General features: G+C 36.4%; 2 protein-coding genes, 1 long non-coding RNA gene and 1 pseudogene across 4 annotated transcripts in view; 3 read left to right on the top strand and 1 right to left on the bottom strand.

The window, feature by feature from the left end:
- The window catches only part of LOC107746566 (caprin-1-like), a 19,769-nt gene extending 13,943 nt beyond the window's left edge, over nt 1–5,826 (top strand). The window contains exons 15-18 of one of the 2 annotated variants that reach the window (XM_016560829.1): nt 1,208–1,361; nt 1,681–1,881; nt 5,076–5,179; nt 5,315–5,826. In XM_016560829.1, the coding sequence (XP_016416315.1) occupies nt 1,208–1,361; nt 1,681–1,881; nt 5,076–5,179; nt 5,315–5,401 (546 nt within the window). In that variant the 3' untranslated portion in view covers nt 5,402–5,826. Of the gene's footprint in view, nt 1–1,207; nt 1,362–1,677; nt 1,882–5,075; nt 5,180–5,314 lie in introns of both variants that reach the window. The other variant, XM_016560828.1, reaches the window with a different exon arrangement.
- LOC107746570 (uncharacterized) lies at nt 3,267–20,534 on the bottom strand. Its single transcript, XR_001640712.1, has 3 exons — nt 20,519–20,534; nt 11,053–11,057; nt 3,267–3,475 (listed from the first exon to the last, which is right to left on the bottom strand). It is a non-coding gene; the product is annotated as an uncharacterized LOC107746570 (long non-coding RNA).
- LOC107746568 (RNA cytidine acetyltransferase) lies at nt 6,737–19,279 on the top strand. The gene is made up of 29 exons (XM_016560830.1): nt 6,737–6,884; nt 7,045–7,175; nt 7,259–7,350; nt 7,523–7,694; nt 8,031–8,153; nt 8,252–8,313; nt 8,983–9,097; nt 9,179–9,286; nt 9,377–9,510; nt 9,621–9,714; nt 10,273–10,371; nt 10,613–10,749; nt 10,826–10,950; nt 11,075–11,190; nt 11,687–11,836; nt 12,236–12,352; nt 12,450–12,551; nt 13,179–13,253; nt 13,385–13,501; nt 15,048–15,181; nt 15,289–15,337; nt 15,419–15,515; nt 15,646–15,756; nt 15,848–16,020; nt 16,142–16,261; nt 16,462–16,560; nt 18,450–18,523; nt 18,727–18,807; nt 18,891–19,279. The coding sequence occupies exons 2-29, from the start codon at nt 7,062–7,064 to the stop codon at nt 18,994–18,996; spliced, it is 3,096 nt and encodes a 1,031-aa protein (XP_016416316.1). The 5' UTR covers nt 6,737–6,884; nt 7,045–7,061; the 3' UTR covers nt 18,997–19,279.
- Nucleotides 19,722–23,277, top strand: LOC107746567 (UPF0676 protein C1494.01-like; annotated as a pseudogene).
- Nucleotides 23,278–25,687: the final 2,410 nt, after the last annotated feature.

The following is a 25,687-nucleotide window of genomic DNA, read 5'->3' as shown; positions in this document are numbered from 1 at the left end:
ACTCTAAATCTGGGGTGTCTTAACTCCGTTCCTGAAGGGATACAGCCCTGCAGAGTTTAGCTTCAACTCTAATTCAACTAATCAGGTTCTTCAGGCTTATTTGAAAACTACATGGTTTGTGTGTTGGGGCAGGGTTGGAATTAAACTCTGCAGTGCTGCGGCCCTCCAGGAACTGAGTTTGACACCCCTGCTCCTTCTGGGCCAACTAACGTTTGAATTTGTGGTTGACACAAACGTCAGCACGCTGTGAAACACATTCAAGAACTGACAGCCATCTGTTCTTTTCTGTCACTTCTTGTGTGAGTGTCACACATCAGACATGAGCTCATACAGTTGGTCGGTATTAAAGGGGTCATATGAGGAGAAATGACAAACAACAAGCGCTGCTCTACACTGCTCAAAACTCTCATTTGAATCGTCGGTGGCAAATCCTTTAAATGAAAACGTACTTAGTCTGTGAGTCAGAACAGCCGGCATTGTTGTCTACTCTTCCAGGATCAGGAAACAGTCCTCCATAAAATGCGCTGCACACATCTTAATAGTTGGGTTAAACTTTTCTGGAACAGAGTTGTAAATACAACTTAACCACTGATTAATAGTTGTGTCCTTCCAAAAGAGCCGGCGGCTTGAGTGAGCGTGGGGGTGTGTTAGAACGAGCCGTTTTAGGTAGGCGTGGTTGACTCTGAACTTTTATAAAGAATATCTCTTTGGATTTGAGACTTTAGTCTTTGCAACTTTACAGATCTTCTTTATGCACCAAGAGCTTGTAACACTCCAAAGAGAAAAGAAAAATTGAAATCGCATCATATGACCCCTTTAATGTTGTTTTTGTTTTTTTTTTGTTAAAAAAAAAAAAGTTTGAAATCAGTACTTTTTTTACACCTATCATTTTGCTTCTAGAAGACATTGATTCATCAACTGGAATGGTATGGACCATGGTGTTCATTTTAATAGTTTTTGAAGCATCAACTCCCCAGACACTTGTATCAAAATCCCAGACACTTGTATTATGTACTCACAGATATGGATTATTTTTCTATTTGTCTATGTTCTTATGAAGGAAAAGTCTATATCTGGGATGGCATGAGGGTGTGTAAAGGAAGAGAATTCTCATATTGGTGTTCCTTGTAGATACCAAACTTTGTGTGTTGGATACTCTATTGCCTAATATTACGTTCACTTACCCTCTTTCTGTTCTTCCTGACAGGTGTTCAACCTTAATGCGCCTGTCCCACCAGCTAATGATACGGACTCAATGAAACAGGCCAGCCAATACCAGAATAGCTACAGCCAGGGTTTTAATAGCCAGACACAGCACCCTGTGGAGCAAACAGACATGCCGCCAGAGCAGCTCCAATCTGGTGAGGAAAATCGTCAGAATACCTCAATCATATTTTAATACCCACAATATATTCCTGTATATAGTCAGCACTTCTCAACATGTGGCTCATGGAAGCAAGCAGCTGTGGAGCCAATAATATAAACTTTGACTATTCCCTATGGCCTGCATAATGCCATTTGTAAGCTATTGAAATATTTTTTTTTTTTTTTTTTTTTTTTATCCCCTCAATTCCTATTCATGCATAATCATGTTTGACTCTGATTGGATGTTTGATTACTACTACTACAGTATACATAAACATGTTTAATTCAGCTGTTTTATCCCTGTCTTACCAGTAGTTGGCGCCTTCCATTCTCAAGACCAGTCACTCCCTATCTCCACTGGCCCCCAGCCCATGTCCCAGCAGTCAGGTGGCCAGGGCAATGGGTTCAGCCGTCAGGCTCAGTCCTTCTACAACAGCAGAGGGATTTCTCGTGGAGGTCCTCGTAACTCGCGTGGTATGATCAATGGCTACAGAGGACCATCCAATGGTTTCAGAGGTACAGAACAATATTGTGTTTGTAGCAGTCGTATACAGTGATTTTCATTAGAAGATCATTAAAGTCATTAGCCAGGTTTCCATCCAAGGATTTTTTTCGAAAAAATATTTAGCGCTTCAAACTGGTTGACTTTCTTTCCATTTAACTTTAGCGCATAAATTCCATATCGATACTTTAAATGTCACAAATTGTTTGGAAACGCCTTTTGTCGAGAAAAGGGGCTTTAACGCAAATAAATGTGGTGTCATATGGCAGAATTAGCCTATAGGCAGCATCCGTGTTCATGGTGTTGCTCACGTTAAAGCACCGTTTCCCTGTAGTTCAAAAGCGCATTAAATCATATTCATATTAAATTGCATCTAAAATTATTGTATATTTGGTAAGAAAAAGCCGAGTTGCCTCAAACATTTTTATCTTAATTTGATGTTCCTTTAGTAGCCTACGTTTACGTTATTTTTTTACAGTGCACTGCTCCGTTTAAATAGCCTTTAGTCCGTGCCGTTCAGCGTGACCACCATATCCCTGTGATATTATGCCAAGCTCTTTTTGTTTTAAGTGGATATTGAAAACTGAAGTACAACATTTTAAATTAATTTGTTTTGGCTTGTTAGTAGCTTTTTTTTATTTTTTATTCTTTGTTCTGAGATCTGTTCTAATGTTAAATGTAAAGTATTTGTTGTGGAGTGAGGGGAACTAAAATAGCATGGTTTTCAATGTTTGGCTGACTGTATTTTATTATGACAATGAACCGGCTGCGTTGTCGAGTTAGTAATGCTTAACTGCACGAGTGAGGCGCTGGCACGATCAATTTGGTATTTTTTTATTTATTTATTTTTTTAAAGTGGAAACAATTTACACCGTGTCTACACCGGACGCGAGCGGTGCGGCAACTGTTGCGTCTGGTGTAGACACGGTGTTCATTTGTGGTCATGTGAGAGTAAGACATTATTCAAAACTAGGCATGGGCCGGTATGAGATTTTGACGGTATGATAACCTTGTATCAAAATATCACGGTTTCACAGTATCACAGTATTGAGATTACAGCTCTAAAATTTTATTTTTAAATGTCTGGGTAAAAAAAAAAAAAAAAACTTTTTTGTTTCCCGTGAACACAATATATTTTATTTTTAAGAAACATATGGAACATTTTGGAACAGTAAACATGTCAGGCTAAATAATTAAAATAAATAATTAAATTCTTAATTAAGTGCAGTCACTTAAGTGAGCCTAAACCTGCAGTTCAACAATCAGAACATTCAATTCTTTTCTGTAATAAAAAAAAAAAATCCCTATAAATGGAAAAAAAAATGCCGTCACTTAAGTGAGCCTAAACCTGCAGCTCAATAATCAAAAATATAATCAAAATATAATTTCTGTAAAAAAAATTAATAAAGAATGCAGTCATTAAACCTGCAGCTCAAGGTTTTTTAAGACATGCTCGCTTTCTACACATTCATCTTTCAGTCCAAGTTATGATGCAGGAATGTTCACCTTTCCTGGATTAAGTTTGGAGTGGAGGTACGAAGATGTGTGCACATACACGCATAAGGAAAGAGAGAGCGCGAGTAACGCGCGCACACACACACACACGGTCTCCCCGTACAACACTCAAACAGTAGCAAAGTTTTTTGTTTTTTTTTAAATGTCGTGATTTTGAACAGATGTAAACAATGGCAGGAGGCTTAAAAGTATAAATGTGATGCCAGCTAAATGTAATTATTGTACTGAATCTCAGAACAGTTCAGTATGTAGTTTAGACTGCTATTCCCCGCTCTGTGAAGTAACGTGAGGGAGGAAACTAGTTGACGTTAGCTAGTTAATTAGCCATGTTATCTGCCTAGGTAGCAAGCCAAATAGTATTTTGTGTACGGAACATGGTTAGTCTACGTTACCCGAAAAATTCCCATACGACAGACTTCGTCTTTTTCGACGGGGGAAAAGGTTCCAGGGATTCATCTCCTTCGGCCATCCTACACACAGGTGACTGACCGCTCGCACCAACCGGAGGGGGAGGGGTCGTGTGACTCATTACACTCTTCGCTGCACACAACTGAGGGAGTCCTGCACTTTCCGTCTTTGACGACACGTAAAAAAACTGCGAATACCGCTGGAACGGTATAACGAAAAATGTTAGTGGTTTTGAAACAGTGACTTTTCCAAACCGTGGTATACCTTGAAACCGGTTATCGTCCCATGCCTATTCAAAACTATTCTAAATATTCCTTTTATTTGTGTACTTTCACAATAAAAACAAAACATTGTGCTTTTGTAAAATAAAGGAAACAAACAGGATGCCACTTTCTCAAGAGCGCATCGCAAAAATGAGCCGAAATTCTGCATTTAGGCTGCTAATTGTTGCACTTTTTTCTTTCTTTTTTTTTTCTTTCGTTTTGTTAATTTATTATTTAGAAAAATATATTTCGCATATAGGCCTATTTATTTCTTTTATATGTATAGTTTTATGTTTTTCTCCATTTGCAGAAGCGCTGCAGGTGCGTGACGTGACCATGTGAATCCTCATGTTGTTGTTTATGCTGCTTTTTGCGTGTATAAAATTAATCCCGGGAAAACAAATGTAGGTATTTTTATTGAGTCATAGCCATGTATCAATTCATATTTAATTTAATTGAAATTTAACATAATCTTGTCAGTTAATAATGGCTTAACGACCGTCGGATGTTGGTTAGGAAAAATAAAATAACCGAAATGAACATTTTCCCCTAAAAGTTAATCAGAAAAATAACTACTGCACCAAATAATACAACTGCACCTATTTATGAATAATGCTTGATGATCAAGTATCTAAATAGTATATAACAAAGTACAAAAAAAAACAACTCATGACATTTGTAAAATAATTTTATGCAGGCCTATACAATTTAATAATAGGCTATATAATAAAGTTTTGTTTCAAATGGATGAAGAACAGGCTACTAGCCTATATAATTTATGCAATAGGTGAAATTATGTATGGAAATAGCTCAAGGGCAATTTTTTTGCGATACACAAACTTATGCAACAATTAGTTTTTTTTAGGGATGACGTCATCACGCACACCATTTTATCGGTAAAAGGCCAGTTGGATGGAAACGGGCTATAGACAGCAGTTTGTTTTTTTTTACGCATATTCTCTTTGTCGATAAAACAGTGCAATGATTGATGGATCAATCATTGGAGGTTTTGTTTATTTCAGGGGGATATGATGGTTATCGCCAACCCTTCAACTCAGCAAACTCTGGATATGGACAAACCCAATTCAGTGTGCCGCGGGACTATTCCAACAGCGGCTATCAGCGGGTATGTTCAGCTTTTGATACTATAATAAGTTTCTCTCTTTATCGTTTGAGCATTAGTCTCAACACATCCTCAAAATACTGTTGAGACATTGTGACATTTGTCTTCTCTTTAATCTTTTTATTTGTCTCTCCACAGGATGGTTACCAACAGAACTATAAACGTGGTGCTGGCCAAGGGGCTCGAGGGGTCTCTCGAGGAAGTGCTCCAGCTATGCGGTCTTAAGCCTTGTGAAGTGAGCTTACATCTGGACCACAGTGAACATTGAAATACTGAAGTGCATATGTCCTGGCTGGTTTTTTTCCCCTTTCTCTCACCTTCATGGAATTGATCGGACAACGTCTACCCTGATATGTTAAATTGGAGAAAATGGTTCAATGATTCAGAAAGCAAGCTGAAAACCCAGTGTCAAGATTTTAAACCTACCCAGTGTTTCTAACAGATACCTGTGAACTTTAAAGACTTAATTTATTTTATTTTTTTGTTATACCTGCCACAAATGGTCCAAAATTTGGAGTTCTCTTGCTGCCCCACTGTTCTGTTCACACTAATTCATTTTGGTTCTAAAATGTTTCTTTTGGTACATTAAGAGTCTCAGTTTGTAAAGTGATATTGCTTCAAGAGTTTCAATAAAGATGTGTTGCATTAAATGCTGTACTGCTGTTTGGATCTTGTTTTTTTTTTTATCCCCTCAAGTCATGATTACAGTATCAAGTCAGACATATTTGGCTTTATTTGGATGTCAGTATGCTTTGCATCCTTATGATGCCTATCAACCTAAAGGACATTATAAGAACTGCTATTTTGTTCCTTTGTTTTTTTTTGTTTTTTTTAAGAAAACAAATTTGGACTGTATCCTAATACACTGTTGTTAACATGTCAAGTAAATGCTCTATTCGAGATGTTTTATTTGCATATACAAGTCCTACATAAGAAGCTGTCTTAAACTTACCACAAAAACAGGATTCTGCTGTGTTATTGGCTTTCCCTTTCTATGCCGCTTCTCTATAAGCTATCACTACTAATGTAGGTACAGTTGGTGATCTACTGAACAAAAAAAATAATATATTGATTTATATCTACTAAAAATGAGTAGATATTGGAGTTAAAGGCTAAAGAAAAAGAGACTTAAAAGAAAACGTATTTTCATGAAACTTGTGCACTCACATTTTGAATGCAACAATTACAATTAAAAAAAAAACCTCGAATGCTACAAAAATATGCACACTGTGTGGACAACACGGCACAAATCTATATAGAAGTATAAGTTTGAAAAGTTTGAATTTGTTTCAGAGGTCCAATGTGACGCAATTACGTTTCTACAGAAAGACTACCACTCCCACAATGATACAAGTTTACCGCCTTGACTAATCTAGCAACACTATATAGCAACTTACTACAAAAAAAAAACCGCGGTTTACGTCTGATGAATGCAATCTTAAAATCTTTTTAGATCATGTCAACCGCAATCCTATTTTATTAAATAAAAATAATTAGAGCGTTATTATTTGGTCATTCTGAACAGGCGCTATCATGGATAGCTAATATGTCTGTTTTGGGGTCCATCAAACCGGGGTCTTTCCGCCGAGGATTACCACGTGAATTTATGAGCATGATGGTCTACTGTAAATGAGGCGAAGTTTTATTGCTCAGAACTTGTAATTAAGACTTCAACAGCGTATTTTTCTTTATCGGTAGAACATTTGAGGTATGTCTTGTGATATGAATTAACATGTTTAAAATAAACCTAGTTTTGTCTGAACGCTATGTAAAAAGCGTTTAAAGTATGTTAACACGCACTACAGTGTTTACTTCATTTCACTTCATGCATTTCATATGTAAAGCTGACTCTATGTTCGTGGTGACAGGGTGCAGTTGGGAAGCAATGGCAACGTTTCGGAAGAAGGTGGACAATCGCATTCGTGTCCAGATAGAAAACGGTGTCGCGCAACACCACCGATCTATGTTCGTTATAGTTGGTGATCGTGGCAGAGATCAGGTAAAGCATAACTGTTTTTAACAATATTGTAATACAGTAAGTTCGTTTGCTAAGCCTCAATCATATGTGCAATTTGCATCCAGGTTGTCGTTTTGCATCACATGCTGTCTAAAGCAACAGTCAGAGCCCGGCCATCAGTGTTATGGTGCTACAAAAAGGAGCTTAGCTTCAGCAGGTACTATGAACATTTTATAGTAGCTCCCCAAACAATGTTAACTGTTCACAGACTTCTTTGATGACGGACTCTTATTCATCTAATTAGACTTTCTATTATTCACTTGGTTCAAATTGTGTGCTGTATATACAATTGTGGGAACCCTGATAGAAATGAATCTGTTGTTTTATAGTAATCGAAAGAAGAGGATGCGACAGCTGCAGAAGAAGATCAAAACAGGCACGCTGAACCTAAACCAGGATGATCCTTTTGAGCTTTTCATTGCTGCAACCAACATCCGATACTGCTACTACAATGAAACGCACAAGATCCTGGGAAACACCTATGGCATGTGTGTTCTTCAGGTAATACCAATGACAAACTTCTCAGACAGGTCCTTCATATTACTGTGGACTTTATTGCTTAACCCTGTAAAGCCTGACATATGAAACAATTCAGTTTTTTGGACAATGTTTCCATAGATTTATAAAAGTGTAAAGATTTCATTAAAAAAAAGTCAAATGAAGGGAATGTTTTTAGAATTGTAGTACTAAAAGGCTTTTTACATGTAAAAATTGATGGGAGGTATGTAGTACAATGGGGTTTGCAGTAGTTTTGATGAAATTTTGATCATGCTGATAATTTAAAGTCTTTGCAAATATGATACAGTAGGTTTAAGTTCTTCTCACTTTCTGTTATAGGACTTTGAAGCTCTCACTCCCAACCTCTTGGCTCGGACCATTGAGACTGTGGAAGGTGGAGGCATTGTGGTCATTCTTCTGAGGACTGTGAACTCACTGAAGCAGCTGTACACAATGGCAATGGTATATGGCCTCTTAAGTGTTTGTATCCCAGTATTAATTTGGTTATTTGTGTGAATATGAATTATTATATTAAATTATTAATGCATGTTTTCTTCCAGGATGTTCATTCTCGATACAGGACAGAGGCTCACCAGGATGTTGTTGGGAGGTTCAATGAAAGGTCAGTCTTTCGACATATTTATATTTATGTATCTGTTATTTATTTATATATTTATGTATCTGCATTTTGTAGAAAAAAATGTATTTGCGGTATATATATTTTTTCTGATTAAAATTGTGTTTGTGTTTTAAAATAATTTTTTTAAGAGCTGCAGGTTTGCTGTGTTTTGTTGTTGCTGTTGTTGTTGTTGTGTGTGTGTGTGTGTGTGTGTGACTGCAAAGTTTGGCCAAATATTTTGTGAATTATATATCAAAATAATAATTTCATTTTATTATTTTTTTTATTTTGATTATCATTATCAAAAAATAAGCATTAAACAAAAATATTACTATTGCGATGCTATCTCAGTGTCAAATAAAAAAAATCAAGTATTTAAGAAAAATAATTTTATTTTAAAGGACAACTGTAAAATTACAATACTAATATTTAAGTCTTCATTTCTTTTAAATTACAAACTTTTATTTTCATAGACAACCACAGGGAGCCTTTAAAGCTTCTATGTTAACAACAGGTTGCATTCTCAAATGCATGATATGAGTGACCCAAACTCCGAGCAGATTCTGCGACACACGATCCACATGATTGTGATTTTATTTAGATCCTTCAGCCCTAATCTGTCCTGTAAGAAAAAAATGAATATAAAAATGATACTAGTCTTATTTTCCCCAGATTCATCCTGTCTCTCGCCTCCTGTAAGACATGTGTTGTGATTGATGACCAGCTTAGCATTCTGCCAATCTCCACTCACATTACCAACATCAAACCTGTCCCTCCAAAGACACAGGTGAGCCTCGTTTATAACTGAACAGTGTTTTGTTTGTTAATTAGCTCCTATGAATTCCATAATCTTTGTATTTGCCAACAGGATGATGGGCTGTCTCCAAGGGAACAAGAGCTGAAGGACCTAAAGGAGTCTTTACAGGACACACAGCCAGTTGGTGTTCTAGTGGACAGCTGTAAAACTATGGACCAGGTATAATCAAAATACCTCAGAAATCTTGATGTAAATTTGTTTCATATGGCCCAACTTAATATTTTATTTTGTCTGTGTTTATGTCTTTAGGCCAAAGCAGTGCTGAAATTCATTGAGGCTATTTCAGAGAAGACCTTGCGGAGCACTGTAGCTCTTACTGCTGCCCGCGGTCGAGGCAAATCTGCTGCACTGGGATTGGCTGTAGCCGGAGCTGTCGCATTTGGGTATGTAGTAGGGTGTTATGAATAAGAATTTTTCTTGTTATGTTTGCATCCTGACTGCAATTTATGCTAATAAATAACTTATTGTGTTTGTGTTGTACTTCTCTTCTTAGCTATTCAAATATCTTTGTCACGTCACCCAGCCCAGACAATCTGCACACGCTGTTTGAGTTCATTTTTAAAGGTTTTGACGCTCTCCAGTATCAGGTAATCATCACTGGACATAAGGATAGATATGATATATTCACAACTGGACTTTAAGCGTGTGTTACTTTAACACAATGAGTCAAACCCAGTGTTATTTTTGTGTCAATATACTATTGCAGTTTTTATTATTATTTGGAATAGATGTTGATTTTTGATTTTAGATAAAGTTTTAGTAATTCTTTATTAGTTATGTCTAGTATTTATTCATTTTTATTTCAGTTTTATTAATTTTAGTACTTCAACTTAAACTACATGAAAATAAGAAATGTTGCCTTGGCAACTAACTGAAATAACATTTAAGTTTTAATCTTTTATTTTAATTCCGTTAACTTTTTTATATAAATTTTGTTTCATCTAATAGTTTTATTTGTATTTAACTATAATAACCCTGGTTGAAATTTGAGTTAAATAAGTGAAACCCTAATCGTTCCTTTAATCTTTCGTAAATTATGTAATAAAAAATAACATTTTTGTCTATAGTATTTTTTTTATCTGTCAGGAGATTTATGCATATATTTAAGGAACATACTTTAAACCAGATTTTTATGTAAATTCCAGGAACATCTGGACTATGAAATAATCCAGTCGTTGAACCCAGAGTTTAACAAAGCTGTGATTCGCGTTAACATCTTCAAGGAACATCGCCAGACCATTCAGGTATACTGACCTCCATCTCTGCATTTCTTTTCCATAATTTTCTTTTCTTTTTTTTTTGTAAATATTTGTTAAATCGTGTAACTTTCTTTGCTTAGAGTTGTTTTATTCAACTTTGGTATATATAAAATATGTGAAAGTGTAGAAACAACATGTTCATGTAGTGCATTGTGCATCATTCATAACTCTATAATTATCATTCATAATTTTTCTCATGTCTTGCCGGATCTGTTTTAATCTGCAGTACATTCATCCTGCTGATGCGGTGAAGTTAGGCCAGGCAGAGCTGCTAGTCATCGACGAGGCTGCTGCGATCCCACTGCCTTTAGTGAAGAAACTACTGGGGCCTTACCTTGTGTTTATGGCATCTACGATCAACGGGTCGGTATTTGAAGAGCTTTTAGGTCTTTTTACAATGGTATAATAACAATGCAGTAATCCTCGTGTCACCATGCAGGTACGAGGGCACCGGTCGCTCTCTGTCTCTTAAGCTGATTCAGCAGTTAAGGCAGCAGAGTGCAGACAGCCAGCTGAACCTCTCAGCTGAAAACAGAAACACCAGCACAGCCAGACTGGCAGCAGGTGAAATATAACACCTCTTGACTTGCAGCAAGAGATTTAGAAATATGAAAAAAGAAGAACTTTTTTTTCGGACTGCTGGTATGTGTATAATCATGTGTAAACCACACCTTTACCTGCTCTGCAGCACGAACCCTTGATGAGGTGACCCTCCATGAGTCTATCCGCTATGGCCAGGGGGACCCTAAAAAAAAAAACCTCTACATTCAGCAATGGATTTTTGTTCATTCTAACATCATGCTGATTCGACAGAAATGAAGACTGTTTCTGCCACATGAGAAAGAAAAAATCATGCTCTGTTAAACCATAATTATGAGACAAAAAGTTATAATTATGAGATACCAAGTCATTATAAGTTAAAAAAATTGGAATTATGAGATTAAAAAGCATACTTTTTTTTTTTTAGACGTTTTAAATGACTCATAATTATGACTGTCATAATTCAGTTTTTTTTTTCATAATTTTGTCTCGTAATTATGACTCACAATTTTGACTTTTTACATAATAATTATGACGTATCTCAGTTTTGTTTCTTTTGGCAGAATTTCAGTGTTTTATGTCATAATGATGGCTTACATTTTAACTACAGAATTATAACGTCTCATAAATATGACTTACCAAGGCATGTGGCAGAAATGGGCTTCCATATTCTAGCTTGTCTTGCGTATGATTTTATCTACTATCATCACCACCACCATGCATATAAACACATACCTAATATCTCAAAATAACACAAAACACTGTCTCTCATCTACCTTCTAGACATAAGATTTCTTTAATCCCTTATTCCAGTTATTATGTGAATCGAGACACATTGTTTTGTTATCATAAAGCTTCTGAAGCTTTCCTCCAGCGTCTTATGGCACTTTACGTTGCATCGCATTACAAGGTGAATGAATATCTATTATAGCATTAGAGCAGTGGTTCTCAACCGTTTTGACTAAAAGACTTTCTTTTTCTAACTGGATATTCAAAGCCTACCCCAGTAAATGCTATTTTTTTTTGTCTTAATTTTTAAAAAGACTGGGAGAACTGATACATTTAATTATCCCCAAATTATTTGTGATTTCAGAAGTTTAAATGACAATTAAAAACAATAGTTATTTGGGGAGTATTTAATTTGGTATTTAATTCGAATACTTTTTAGTCATCTTGTGACCCCCTTGAAAGTTTGCCGAGGCCCTCTAGTGGGACCTGGGTGCCTGGTTGAGAACCACTGCATCAGAGCATTATGTCACAAACTCTTATCATCAGACTGATATTGACTCAATCTCCTCTTCCTCCTCAGAATTCACCCAATGACCTTCAGATGCTCTCGGATGCTCCTGCCCACCATCTCTTTTGCCTGCTGGCCCCTGTTCCACCCACACAGAATTCACTCCCAGAGGTCTTAGCAGTTGTCCAGGTGTGCCCAAAGTTACTTAATTCCAATACTCTTGAATCTAAATTGAAGTTGTTGTAATGAAAGAACTGTGCAGTGAAGCCTGTGTTTTCTGTTACAGGTGTGTCTGGAAGGAGAGATCTCCCGCCAGTCCGTCCTCAACAGCTTGTCCAGAGGGAAGAAAGCTTCAGGTGACCTCATTCCGTGGACCGTTTCCGAACAGGTAACAAATCCTAATTTAAATTGAAACTGCACTACAGGTTAAACTGCAGTTTGGGGTATTTTTTTTTTTTTAAAGGGATCCTATTATGCTCTTTTACAAAGTCTTGATTTTGTTTTGGGGGTGGACTAGAGCAGGCTCTCATACTAGGTTAAAACACATTATTTTTCACATATTTTACATTATTACAACACGATATCACAAATCCCGGAAAATATGCGTTGTAGTCCAAACGAGTCGTTCGTTGTAGTTTTTGAAAAGTGATTTCTGTTAAATAAAACTTTGCAGATCTTTTTTATGCTCAAACAGCAACATTACAGACTAACTAAAGTTAAAAAAAATTGAAAAAGCATAATAGGACCCCTTTAAATCGATAAAAACTGACAGTAAAGATAATTATAATATTACAAAAGTTTTAATTTCCAATAAATGCTGTTATTTTGAACTTTCTATTCATCATAGAATCCTGAAAAATTGTATGACGGTTACCACAAAAATATTAAGCAGCGCAACTGCTCAAAACGTACCTTTGAACAGTAGTGTATGTCGATTATTTATGCCATACTGTCAAATAAATGCTACAAAGAGTGAATCTGAAATTATTCTGATGCTCTTGTGTTTTGCATTTAGTTTCAAGACCCTGAGTTTGGAAGCCTCTCTGGGGGCCGGATCGTCCGTATTGCAGTGAATCCTGATTATCAGGGGGTAAATGACTTTTCCTTCTCCTCCGTCTGTATACAACCAGTGAAAAGCTTACATATACAAGTTGCTGCATTATTGCCTTGTTTGGCCAGTTATGTCATTGCCCATCTGTGATTTATTGTGCCACTCTTTAGATGGGTTACGGCAGCCGTACGTTGCAACTGCTACAGCAATATTATGAAGGTCAGTTTTCTCTTCTGGATGAGCAAGAACAGACAACAACAAGCACAATCACATCTGTGAGCAGCGAGGTAATGTTCATGGAATTCTGTGTGGCATTTTTCATATATTAAAACGTTTTAGTATTTCTGTGGGTAGTGTAATTATTTTATGTAGGTAAATATAGCTGTATTGCATTGTTATATTGGTCGATTTAAGTGAAAAATATTAAATCATTCTTCTTAGTGTTCATATATTGAAAATAGGTGTAAGAAATATTGCTTGATTATATTTAACTGGACTTTTACTGTATTTTACTAATTACATTAAACATTTTGAAGCAATTTTAGAACATTTCTCTTATGTTCATGAAGGCTGCATTTAGTTGATCAAAAATTACTGTTTTTATTGCCATTTAAAATATATTTAAAAATGTCATTTATTTCTGTGATGGCAAAGCTTGATCACAGGAATAAATTATTGAAGCCATTACAGCATACGTTTGAATTTACTGTCACCTTTGATCAATTTCGCTCATCTTTGCCAAAGAAAAGTATTTCATTTCTTTGAAAAACAACTTTCCTGACTTTTTGATGTGATGTTTATATGCAAAATTGATTCAAATTGATCTGCTACCCTTAGTTTTACCTTTTTGTAGAAAGCCAGTACAAAATTAGCCATCTGTGGCAGCATTGTGTACAATAAGTTTTGAAATTTGTTACGGTCTAAATTAGTCTAGGGAAGACCGCAACAGAAATAAAATGGTTGGTGGTGAGAGACTGCGACGGCAGAGAAAACGCTGTCTGTTGGCCCAGAATGGCTACAATAACCCAAACAACCACGGTCAAATGCAGCAAAAAGTTACATAATTCTGAACAAAGAAATAACAAAAGGGTATTAACTTCAGAAGGAGGCAAGGCCAAAATAACAAACATAACGAAACTAATTCTTTTATAACCAACTACCAAAGCTACAAAGAAAAGAAAAACAAAATACAGCAGATTAAACTAACTCCCTAAACTACCATAACCAGGAGAAAATAGGTCATGTAAAACAAAATGGCACCCACCTTCCTACTAAACCCAAAACAAAAGATATAAAATAAAGCTAGTTCAGTATTTACAATGGGCAACTAGTCGCTAAATCTAGCTACAAAGTAGCTAAATTGGCAACACTGGCGAAGAGACAAAGGACAGAAACTCTACAGTCTCAACACAATTGAGAGAAAGATACACCAAATCACCAAAGGCTTCACAATAATAAGTCTGGAGGAGAGTACAAGCCCTCAGCCACCACACACCAACTTCTGGTCTGAGGGTAGCTGTAGTTTAAATACTCTCTCTCCTCTCCCCTCCCATCACCCAATCGCAGCAGAGCTCTAATTAACCTCAGGTGGGGATACTGATTCTGCGGAGAGAGAGAGAAAAAAAAAACAAAGCACAGTTTGACACAACAGAACCTTACGGCTCTGGACGTAACAAAATTCAAGATTTTAAATCATCCTTCATGCATTTTAGTGGTTATAAATGCCACCTGATAAAGTAGCATATTATCTGGACCAAAGGTATTAATAAATAAGAATCATTGAAGTATGTATTCTGAGAGTATATCTTTCGCTTCTTTTTCATTCATGTGCAGGCTGTCAGTCTCCTGGAGGAGGTGGTGTCTCCCAGGAAAGACCTGCCACCGCTGCTGTTGAAGCTGAGTGAGAGGAGAGCCGAGAGGCTGGACTACCTCGGGGTGTCTTATGGTCTCACTCCTCAACTACTCAAGTAAGTTGCTTCATGCAAGCATGTTTTTACAGTGATATTTATACTGCAGCACTATCACAAAGCATGTTAGTAACTCCTAAATATCTCTTGCTTTCTTTCCCATCCAGATTCTGGAAAAAGGCTGGTTTTGTGCCCGTTTATTTAAGACAGACTCCGGTAAGGATGCAGTATTTTTTTTTTTTATTGTCATATTTTGTAACTATGTAACAAGTACAATTCTTATATCGTGACCTGTAGAATGACCTGACGGGAGAGCACTCCTGCATTATGCTGAAGGAGCTCAATGCTGAGGAGTCAACAGAGCAGAACCAGTGGCTCTCGGCTTTTTGGAAGGGTGAGTATGCCCAGTCTCTCATAATATAGTATGAATTCAGCAATTGACCTATGAAAATCAAGTATTCCAGAAAGCCATGTAATAATGGATATAATGCTTTCAAAAGACTAACTTTTCTTGTGTTGGACAGATTTCCGGCGGAGGTTCCTCTCCCTGCTATCCTTCCAGTTCAGCAAATTTAGCCCAACCCTGGCCCTCAATATACTGCAGAACAAGAACGCTAAGGACGACAGCCCAGCAGGTACAGGCCCACATTTGCACCTCAATAAAGTAAATGTTGTATGTGTTCTGTTGGTTTTAAGATGACTTTTCATGTGTCTGTGTATCTTCAGCACTCACCAGTGCAGAGTTAGCGGCCACATTCACTCCATACGACCTGAAGCGTCTGGAAATGTATTCAAGAAACATGGTGGACTATCACCTCATCATGGACATGATCCCTGTTGTTGCACGCATGTATTTCCTCAAACAACTGGGAGACATCACACTTTCTGTTGCCCAGTGTGTAAGTCTACTTAGTATGCTTTTAAGTATAAGAAGTATAAGTTATTTAGTTTAAGCTGACCGAATTTCCATCTCTGGTGTGTGTTCAGGCATGTGTATAAAACAATCAATTATTTTTCCAGGCTCTACTGTTAGGAATTGGGTTTCAACACAAGAGTGTAGATGAGCTGGAGAAGGAGATTGAGCTGCCTGGTTCTCAGCTTATGGGCCTGTTCAACCGTGTCATCCGTAAAGGGGTGCAGGTGAGTCCACGCACTCTGTCTTTGTCTCTTATACACACACTGATTAAAGCAACACACAAGGATTAGCACTGAACCATCTTATCAGACCACTGCCACTTGAAGGAGTGAGAAATATACTGCGTAGATCTACTCTTCTACCTCTTCTAGTATGTATTGTTGTTTCAGTGTGTAGCTACTGTTCATTTTTATCTCTTCTGCAGTTCTTCAACATTCTTCAGGAGAATGCGGTTGAAGCAGAGATGGTGGCCACCAAAGATATAAGCATGGAACCAACTGTGCAGACACTAAATGAAGATCTGGTATGAGATTAGATTATTATTTTTTTTAAATATGTCACCCTGGACCACAAAACCAGTCTTAAGTAGCACAGGTATATTTGTAACAATAGCCAAAAATACATTGTATGCATCAAAATGATCGATTTTTCTTTTATGCCAAAAATCATTAGGATATTAAAAGGTTAGTTCACCCAAAAATTAGCCTGTTATTTACTCACCCTCAAGCCATCCTAGGTGTATATGACGTTCTTCTTTCAGACAAATTCAATCTGAGTTATATAAAAAATTGTCCTGGCACTTCTAAGCTCTATCATTGCAGTTGGCGCCTTGGCGGGTGTTTCTGTTCAACAGTCCAAAACATGTCAAATAAAGCATGCGCATCCATAATAAAACGTGCCTCACACGGCTCTAAATCCATGCGTTGTTGTTTGAAAAATATCCATATTTCAAATGTAATAAACACTTTTCTATCACTTCATCTAACTGTGGTACACGGAAGCCATTCCGGCGGATGACGTAGGACGTCAGCGTTGCGTGATTAGTGATGAACGCGGAGAGAGAACAAAACAAAATGTCGGTCATGAATTAGAAGTTCAAACCGAGGATTTGTAAAGAAAAATGTCGGAGGATTTCGATAGAAGCCAAGAGAAGACTGGTTTTACTTTGCTAAAGTAAGGAAACTTTGCTTCCTTTGCTCCTGTAAACAAACTCGTGCGACTAGCATATCTAACGGCTTCTGCGTATGACAGTCAGCAGAAGTAAGAGAAAAGTGTTTATTACGTTTGAAATATGGATATTTTTCTTACAAAAACATATGGATTCGCTACAGGAGGCCTTTATTCATGCCTCAGAGCCATGTGAGGCATGTTTTATTATGGATGCACGCGCTTTATTTAACGTGTTTTGGACTGTTAAACAGAAACACCCACCCACTGCAATGATAACGCTTGGAATAGCCAGGGCAATTTTTAATATAACTCCGATTGGATTCATCTGAAAGAAGAAAGTCATATACACCTAGGATGTGTCGAGGGTGAGTAAAACACATCAGGCTAATTTTCATTTTTTACTTTACTTTAAGTAAAGATCTTGTTCCATGAAGATATTTTGTAAATTTCCTACCGTAAATATTTTACAATTTAATTTTTGATTAGTAATATGCATTACTAAGGACTTCATTTGGACAGCTTTAAAGGCGATTTTCGCAATATTTCGATTTTTTGTCCTATCGTAATGGAAAGCTTATTTAGTCAGCTTTCAGATGATGTATAAATCTCAGTTTCGGAAAATTGACCCTTATGACTGGTTTTGTGGTCCAGGATCACATATAGATACTCTATAGCAGGGATCCTCAAATCTGGCCCACGAGATCCACTCTCCTGCAGAGTTTAGCTCTAACCCTAATCAAACACACCTGAGCATGCTAATCAATGTTTTCAGGATCATTAGAAAATCACAGGTAGGTGAGTTTGATCAGGGTTGGAGCTAAACTCTGCAGTGCATTGGCCCTCCAGGGCAAGATTTGAGGAACCCTGCTCTATGTAATTCAAAAGTTTGGGGTCGGAAAGGTTTTTAAATGTTTTTGAAAGAACTGTCTAATGCTAACAAAGGCTGCATTTATATGATGAAAAAGACATTCAACGGTGGTACTGCTAAATATTTTTACAACTTTAACAATTTTACTATTTTTTTATTTTAATATATTAAAAAAAGCAAATATGCTTTTGCATAAATATGCTGATTTGGAGCTCAAGAGACATTTCTTATTATTATCAATGTTGAAAGTGCTGCTCTTTTGTAAAAACTTTTTTCAGGATTTTTCGATGAGTAGAAAATTCAAAAGAACAGCATTTATTTGAAGTAACACATTTTTGTAACAAGGTATATTAATATTGTATTTTGTCCCCTAGAATGATGCAGCCAAAGAGTTCCAAGAGAAACAAAAAAAGGACATGGAGAAGATTAAAGACATGAATCTTTCAGAGTGAGTATTCCCGGAGTAATAGTCCAAACTGCATTTATTTAACAAGGTCTTTTTTTATTCCCGAGATTTTATAACTATAATGTTTTTGTTTTGCATTACCGTTTCCACCCTTTCTCTGAGCTTTAGAGGTGATGACCACTTTAGGTAGATGTAAAATGTTAAGTTGTTGACCCCCTCTTTCCATTCTGAATTTTTTTATAAAGGTACATGATTCGAGGAGATGATGAGGAATGGGACCAAGTGTTGAAGAAAGCAGGACATACAGCTATTGTTAGCATAAAAGGGTAAGCAGAGTTATAAGCAGCTTGGGTGGGTTTTGTCTGGAATCATGAACTGCTATGAACTTTGATCTTTTTTTCCTCCTTAGTGACAAGAAAAGAAAACTGGAAGGCATGAATCAGAAAGAACAATGGCAAAGCAAGAATATGAAGAAAAATAAGGACAAAAAGAGCAAATTTAGAAAGAACCCATAAAAGAAATGGACTTTAAAATGAAATTTTTGAAATGTATTTGTGTCGTCTTGTTTCTCTGGACAGTAGATTTATTCAAGACATAAGTCCTAATGAAAATATAATTTTCAGTAAGAAACAATTGTTTTAAAAATTTTTGGCAAGACTCTGGCTCTGCAGGTATTTTCAGTGAACAAACAAAATAAAGTTGTACATTGTTGTTTTTGTTTTAACCATGGTGTAGACCTCATATTTTTCTGTGAAAGCTAATTTCAGAAGCCATCTGTAAAATAAATGATAATCTTAAGGTGCATTACTTGTGTACAAAATATACTCATTAACACTTGAATGTTTGCTAAATTTAGTAAAAATGCTGAATTTGAGAGAGTTGTGTACACACTGTACATAATATTTAGTTTTCTTCACACAGTTTGCAAACAAATGTAAGATTGACATACATATTCAACTAATATGTTTCAAAAATGCAAATACTTTTTTGTATTGCTTTCAGAAAGCATACTTGAATTTTTTACCCATTGGAAATGATATAACTTGCAGTGCATACTAAAAAGTAGTATATTAGGATTGTTATAGGGACATGTAAACTCTGAGAGTATTGAATAGGCCAAAATCCAGTGCTCTTTGTTTTCCAATGGTTTGGTTATTCATTGGTGGAACTTTATGACTGCATTGCTCAACAACTATTCAGTAACGGACTTTGCTGCATTGATAAGAGAAGCGAAGATCCTTGGCGTATTTTCTACAGAATTCCTGAAAGAATTTTAAACTTATTCTTTGTCGTTTTGCTGTCTCGAGGAAAAATAACACAGTATGGAGATACCTGTCGTAGATTTCAGTGCGTACGAACTGGAAAAGACAAATGTATCAGTTCTTAACTTGGAGAAGTTAAGTGACGAACTAAGAAAGGCCTTTACCGAGGTGGGATTTGTTTATCTGAAAAACTCGGGCATAAATCAGGACGAGGTTTGTCATTTTTTACTAGTTTGTTACGAGAAGTTTACCTAGTTTGTAGGTGGCTGGCTATTATTATTATTATTCTGTGTCAATTGTTTCAGGTGGACAAAGTCATGGGTGTTTCAAATAAGTTCTTCTGTTTGCCAGAAAGCATGAAGAAACCTTTCAGCAGGGGCAGTTTCTCATGTAATGGAAACCACGGCTGGATTTCGGTAGAAACGGAAAGGCATGTCAGATTCTTCTAGCTTCAGAAGCATTACTGCTAAAAATTCACGAATGATGGAGAAACATTTTAATGGTTTTATATCTTGTCATATCACAGTTTGAATCCTCGATGTCCCGGTGATCTGAAGGAGGCGTTTAATACAACATCTTTGCGCTCGGATATCGTAAATATCTCTTTCTTGTCTTCTCTCTCTTACTGCTATGTGTGAACATAGCATGACGTTGACAGTAGTTAATTTCATAATATTAATATTTTGTGGAAACCAATTTTTTTTTTTTAAGGAATCTGATGACTGGAAAGTTCAAAAGAACAGTATTTATTTGAAATAGAAATCTGAAATAGAACACACACGCACACACACCCCTATACATAATTTAGAAAAAAATTTAAATGACAGCTAGCATTGGCTGCCTGTACATATGGGAAAAAAGTATTTATATTTAAAATATAAAGTATTTTTTAATATGCACATTTGTGTATGTGTATGTGTTTTTTTTTTGTTTTTTTTATGTTATTAACATTAAGATACTTTAAGGAAGCCTGACTTTATAACCCTCCACTCTCAATGTGTTCAGAATTGGCCTTCAGAAGGAGTTGATGATTTTCGAGATGTCCACGTATCATTTTACCTGCGCTGTAAGGAACTTTCTCTCAGAGTGCTCCAAGTGATGGTCTTGGTTTGAACCTGGAAGCAGAGGTCTTTCTCAGTGCACATAAACATATTGGAAGTAAGTAAATGATATATGCATTACTACTTTCTGTCAGGGAGTCAGTGGAAGGGAGATCTGCAAGACCTTAATGATGTGGATGGTTTTAAGGTGATGTGAATGGAACGACTCTACGGACTCTGTACTACCCTCCGGTGAACAGCACATGTGTGAAGGAAAATCAGCTGCGCTGTGGTGAACACTCTGATTATGGCAGTATCACTTTGGTCTTCCAAAGCTCAGAGGGTGGACTGCAGGTGAGTACCAACATAGGACAAGAGGAGAAAAGATTCATGTGCTCCTTTATCATTTAGGATAGTAATTCTGGATCTGGATGCATTCTTCTCCTGCTCTACTGCCTAAAAGAGAAGATCAGTATGTTAGAAAGTGTTGAGGTGAGAGAAAACTAGCTTCAGACGTTTCCATTATGTTTTAAAAAGGGAATATTTTAGTGACAACAAAATCAGCATAAGAAAAAAGCAGTGCACCAATAAACTTAATCATATACTCATTTAAAAGTGTGGGGTCAGAAATATTTTTAGGTTAAGGTTTATGTTAAGGTTTTTAAAAAGAAGTTTCTTAAGCAATACATTATGTGAAACTGTGATACATTTTTCTCCAGGATTCTTTGATAAATTTAAGTTGAAAAGAATGGCATTTATTTGAAATATAAATCTTTTGGAAGCAGAGGTCTTTCTCAGCGCACATAAGCATATTGGAAGTAAGTAAATGATATATGCATTACTACTTTCTGTCAGGGTGAGCACCAACATAGGACAAGAGGAGAAAAGATTCATGTGCTCCTTTATCATTTAGGATAGTAATTCTGGATCTGGATGCATTCTTCTCCTTCAGGTTCTGAACCGGGCTGGAGAGTTCATTTCAGCCCCCAGCATTCCTGGAACAGTTCTGATTAACATAGCAGACCTGATGCAAAGGTGGACCAGTGATGTCTATGTGTCTGCCGTAAGTTTCTTTACTAATGCTTCATTTAATTGTGCAGTGCAGGCAATGCTCATTTAATTCTTTTCTATTGTTCTGACCCTCAGGTTCATAGGGTTTTGCTGCCCCCTGCAGGTGACTCCAGCACACGTCAGTCTTTGGCCTTCTTTGTACAACCTGATGATGAGGCCATCATTTCATGCTGCCATGGATCAGATAAATATCCTCCTGTTAAGTCAGGTGATTACCTTCTATCAAGGTTCAAAGATTCTTACGGCAAAAAATAGATCCTGGTTTAAGTGAAATTTTATGATTTTTTTATGTTTAAAAATGAAAATTAAGTACTAATCATCTGCACATAATTGGTGAAGCTAAGATAATTTAATACATTGTAGAGAAACATAATGCACAGTCATTTACTTTTAAAGTCACAAAGGATACTCAAACAAGCAAAAAACAAAAAAAAAACAAAAAAACAATCCATACCAATTTTATGCTTGGAATTGGATTTCTGTATATTTTATAAATTTATACATTGTTTATAGCAGAACACTGGTTGAAAACCATGATACCATAATCAATAAATAAAAAATACAGCTTAAAATAATTCACTGGTGTTGCAGCAGAAATTCATCAAAACATTAAGAAACACTTAATGTAATTCAATGTAATGTAATTTAAGACCCTTGTAATTCAATCCAGGATTGACTTTCAGCTCAAACTACAGCAAAAAAATATTATATTCTATCCTATATTATTTTCATTGGAAGTGCCATGCAATAGGAATGCTGAATTATAGGGCATTTAACTTGACATGAAATGTGTAAGTTGGCCAGGTAGAATATCAAATGCATGTAAAGAGAAATTTATCCTGTGAGGTTTGGCCATGTTTGTGCAAAGACTGACAAGAAATTTACAAGAACAATAAAAGCACAGTTAATTTCTCTAAACACAGTTTCAAGTACAATCCCTGTCCTCACAAACTATCTACACCTTTGATAAGAGAATGTGGACAGAAGTGTGATTACAGAATTATCTACAGAATTCTGTTAACCATTTACATACTTCAGCAGCCTGTTTTGGGATACCATAACTCAATATTTTATGTTTGAGAATACCACCACAATTTGTTTGATTGCTTCAAGGAAAGCCAAGGTCTTTGCTAAGAGACAGTAAATGGTCCTTTTGAATGTGAGGATGGAAATATTTGACACAACAGACAAACGCATTACAGACACTGAGAAAGAGCTTGAGCTGCTAAGAATGTGTGGGGAGGTCTTGCTGGTGACCTTGTGACATAGGCTGCAGAAGGTACTGCATTTGCAAAAAACAAAGAAATACGATGATAGAAAATGATGGGCCCAAATGCCTTTGACCGGAAAATTGTAAAACAATTACACTGACCATTGGCCTGCACTGGAGGCTCTGTTTTCTGTGTTTTCAAGTCAAGTCAAGTCAAATTGTGATTATTTTTTTAAATAATTTTTTCATTTCTTTTATGTAAAGCACTTTGAATTACCATTGTGTATGAAATGTGCTATATAAATAAACTTGCCTTGCCTTGCCTAAATGTTCGCCGGTTCCCGCCGCCTTCTTCCCGATCTACGAACTGTGTTACATATACCATTTAAAAATAGTTTTGGCCATTTGTCCAACAGTCCACCTGTGCATATTTCTGAGCCTGACACAGGTGAGGCGCCAGAGAATTTTGAACGCTGCTGAGGGGGTGCTAGATCAGAGCTGGCCAATTAATGCAACAGGTTATTAATTAGAGCCTGACAGATATATCATTTTACCGATTTTAACGGCCGATATGAGCCTGTCGCAGATATATCGATATCGGCTAATATGATTATGAATTTGAATTTTTAAATAGTAAAAATTTAAAAATAGTGTATGAATAATAGTGTAATATTTGAATAGTATGAATTTTTTTTTTACATAACTTATAAAGCAGATGAAATGCTTCTAAATGGTGTAATTACTTAGTTTGTCCAGCAGAGCTCCATTGCTACTGGTGACCCAGCGATGCGCGGATGAGCTCAAACTTCAGTCAGCTGCTTCAAATTATCCACCCGCCACCCACCGCACCTATATTTGATCGTCACATTACAATGATCCTAATTCTTAGTTTTGCATGATGATATGATGAATGGATGGTTCATTTTTAATAGCAGACGTTAGAGCTGATATGAGCATCACTGCACGCATTTACCGATTTTAACGGCCGATATGAGCCTGTCGCAGATATATCGATATCGGCTAATATGATTATGAATTTGAATTTTTAAATAGTAAAAATTTAAAAATAGTGTATGAATAATAGTGTAATATTTGAATAGTATGAATTTTTTTTTTACATAACTTATAAAGCAGATGAAATGCTTCTAAATGGTGTAATTACTTAGTTTGTCCAGCAGAGCTCCATTGCTACTGGTGACCCAGCGATGCGTGGATGAGCTCAAACTTCAGTCCGCTGCTTCAAATTATCCACCCGCCACCCACCGCAACTATATTTGATCGTCACATTACAATGATCCTAATTCTTAGTTTTGCATGATGATATGATGAATGGATGGTTCATTTTTAATAGCAGACGTTAGAGCTGATATGAGCATCACTGCACGCATCTGCGCTGCACTGATTGCGGCCATTATTATTAGTATTATTATTTGGATAATAAAATAAATCGCCCACTTGATTTTTTTTTAACATTTTATTACATTGTTTGACTCATCACAATTTAATTAAAAAAAATTATTTTATGAAATTAAACAAACATTCAGTTAAAGATTTTTTATACAGTCCACCTAGAATTCACTGAATAAGCATTTCTGAATGTTTTCTTCTTCTTCTTTTTTTTATGTGTGGGGGTGCTTTGGTCTTTCTTGGGGGTGCTGAAGCATCTGCTAGCCCCTCCCTAGCGCCGCCCATGCTCGCACTGCAAATGCAGGCCAAATCTCTGCGATGTTCTCGTTGAGAATGCAATTTCTAAAATATTAGAATTAATTCATTTCTAAAATGTTATGATAGGGTAAGCCTGAAACAGATCACAACAGTAGACCTACACAGTAGGCTATCAGTCATCAGCAACGTGCAGACATGCGTGCCGGTATTCATAAGATTATGATTAATCTGCGTTATACTGTAACGCATTATTATGGTTCATAAGAGCAAATAAATGAGATGAGATATTGATCATAATTAGAGTGGACATAAGTTGGCTTTGTACGCAAGTTTCGAGTTAATTGCATTAATAATTAGGCTATATGATATAAATTTTATCTTTAAAATGTTACGGACGTGACAGCGCTGAAGCGTCCTGACGTCATAACTAGCCCTTACAATAAACAAGAAGAGTTTATTAATTTTTCAGACGGGCCTCCATCTTTCTACAAAATGCTTAATGTTGACATAAATTAAAAAATGGGCAGCCTTTGATGTCTCATTTGAAAACTTGAAATATAGTTGGATGAAAATGTAGCCTAATTTTACTCTCGGTGCACCCCTCATATGTGGTGGATAAACAGCGATTTCCTTCAAATTTCTATTAAAGCATGGTAATGCAGTTAAATACAGACCTAAACACAACTTAAAGGGGTCATATGATGCTGCTAAAAAGAACATTATGTTGTGTATTTGGTGTAATGAAATGCGTTTATGCGGTTTAAGGTTAAAAAAACACATTATTTTCCACATACTGTACATTATTGTTTCTCCTCTATGCCCCGCCTTTCTGAAACGCGTCGATCTTTACAAAGCTCATCGGTCTGAAAAAGCGAGGTGTGCTCTGATTGGCCAGCTATCTAGTGCGTTGTGATTGGCGCCGAATACCTCAAGCATGTGACAGAAATGTTACGCCCCT

The sequence above is a fragment of the Sinocyclocheilus rhinocerous genome, unplaced genomic scaffold, assembly GCF_001515625.1.
Source record: "Sinocyclocheilus rhinocerous isolate Xijiao unplaced genomic scaffold, SAMN03320098_v1.1 scaffold1160, whole genome shotgun sequence".
NCBI lineage: Eukaryota > Metazoa > Chordata > Actinopteri > Cypriniformes > Cyprinidae > Sinocyclocheilus > Sinocyclocheilus rhinocerous.
The sequence above is the reverse complement of the archived record's forward strand: the minus strand, read 5'-3'. Positions and strand labels throughout refer to the sequence as shown.

Excerpts from the sequence above, each read along its gene's own strand:
- LOC107746568 (XM_016560830.1), top strand. The coding sequence starts at position 7,062 with ATGGCAACGTTTCGGAAGAAGGTGGACAATCGCATTCGTGTCCAGATA. Across the intron at positions 10,372-10,612 it reads AACATCGCCAGACCATTCAG|TACATTCATCCTGCTGATGC; the intron begins GTATACTGACCT and ends TTTAATCTGCAG. Across the intron at positions 11,837-12,235 it reads ACGTTGCATCGCATTACAAG|AATTCACCCAATGACCTTCA; the intron begins GTGAATGAATAT and ends CTTCCTCCTCAG.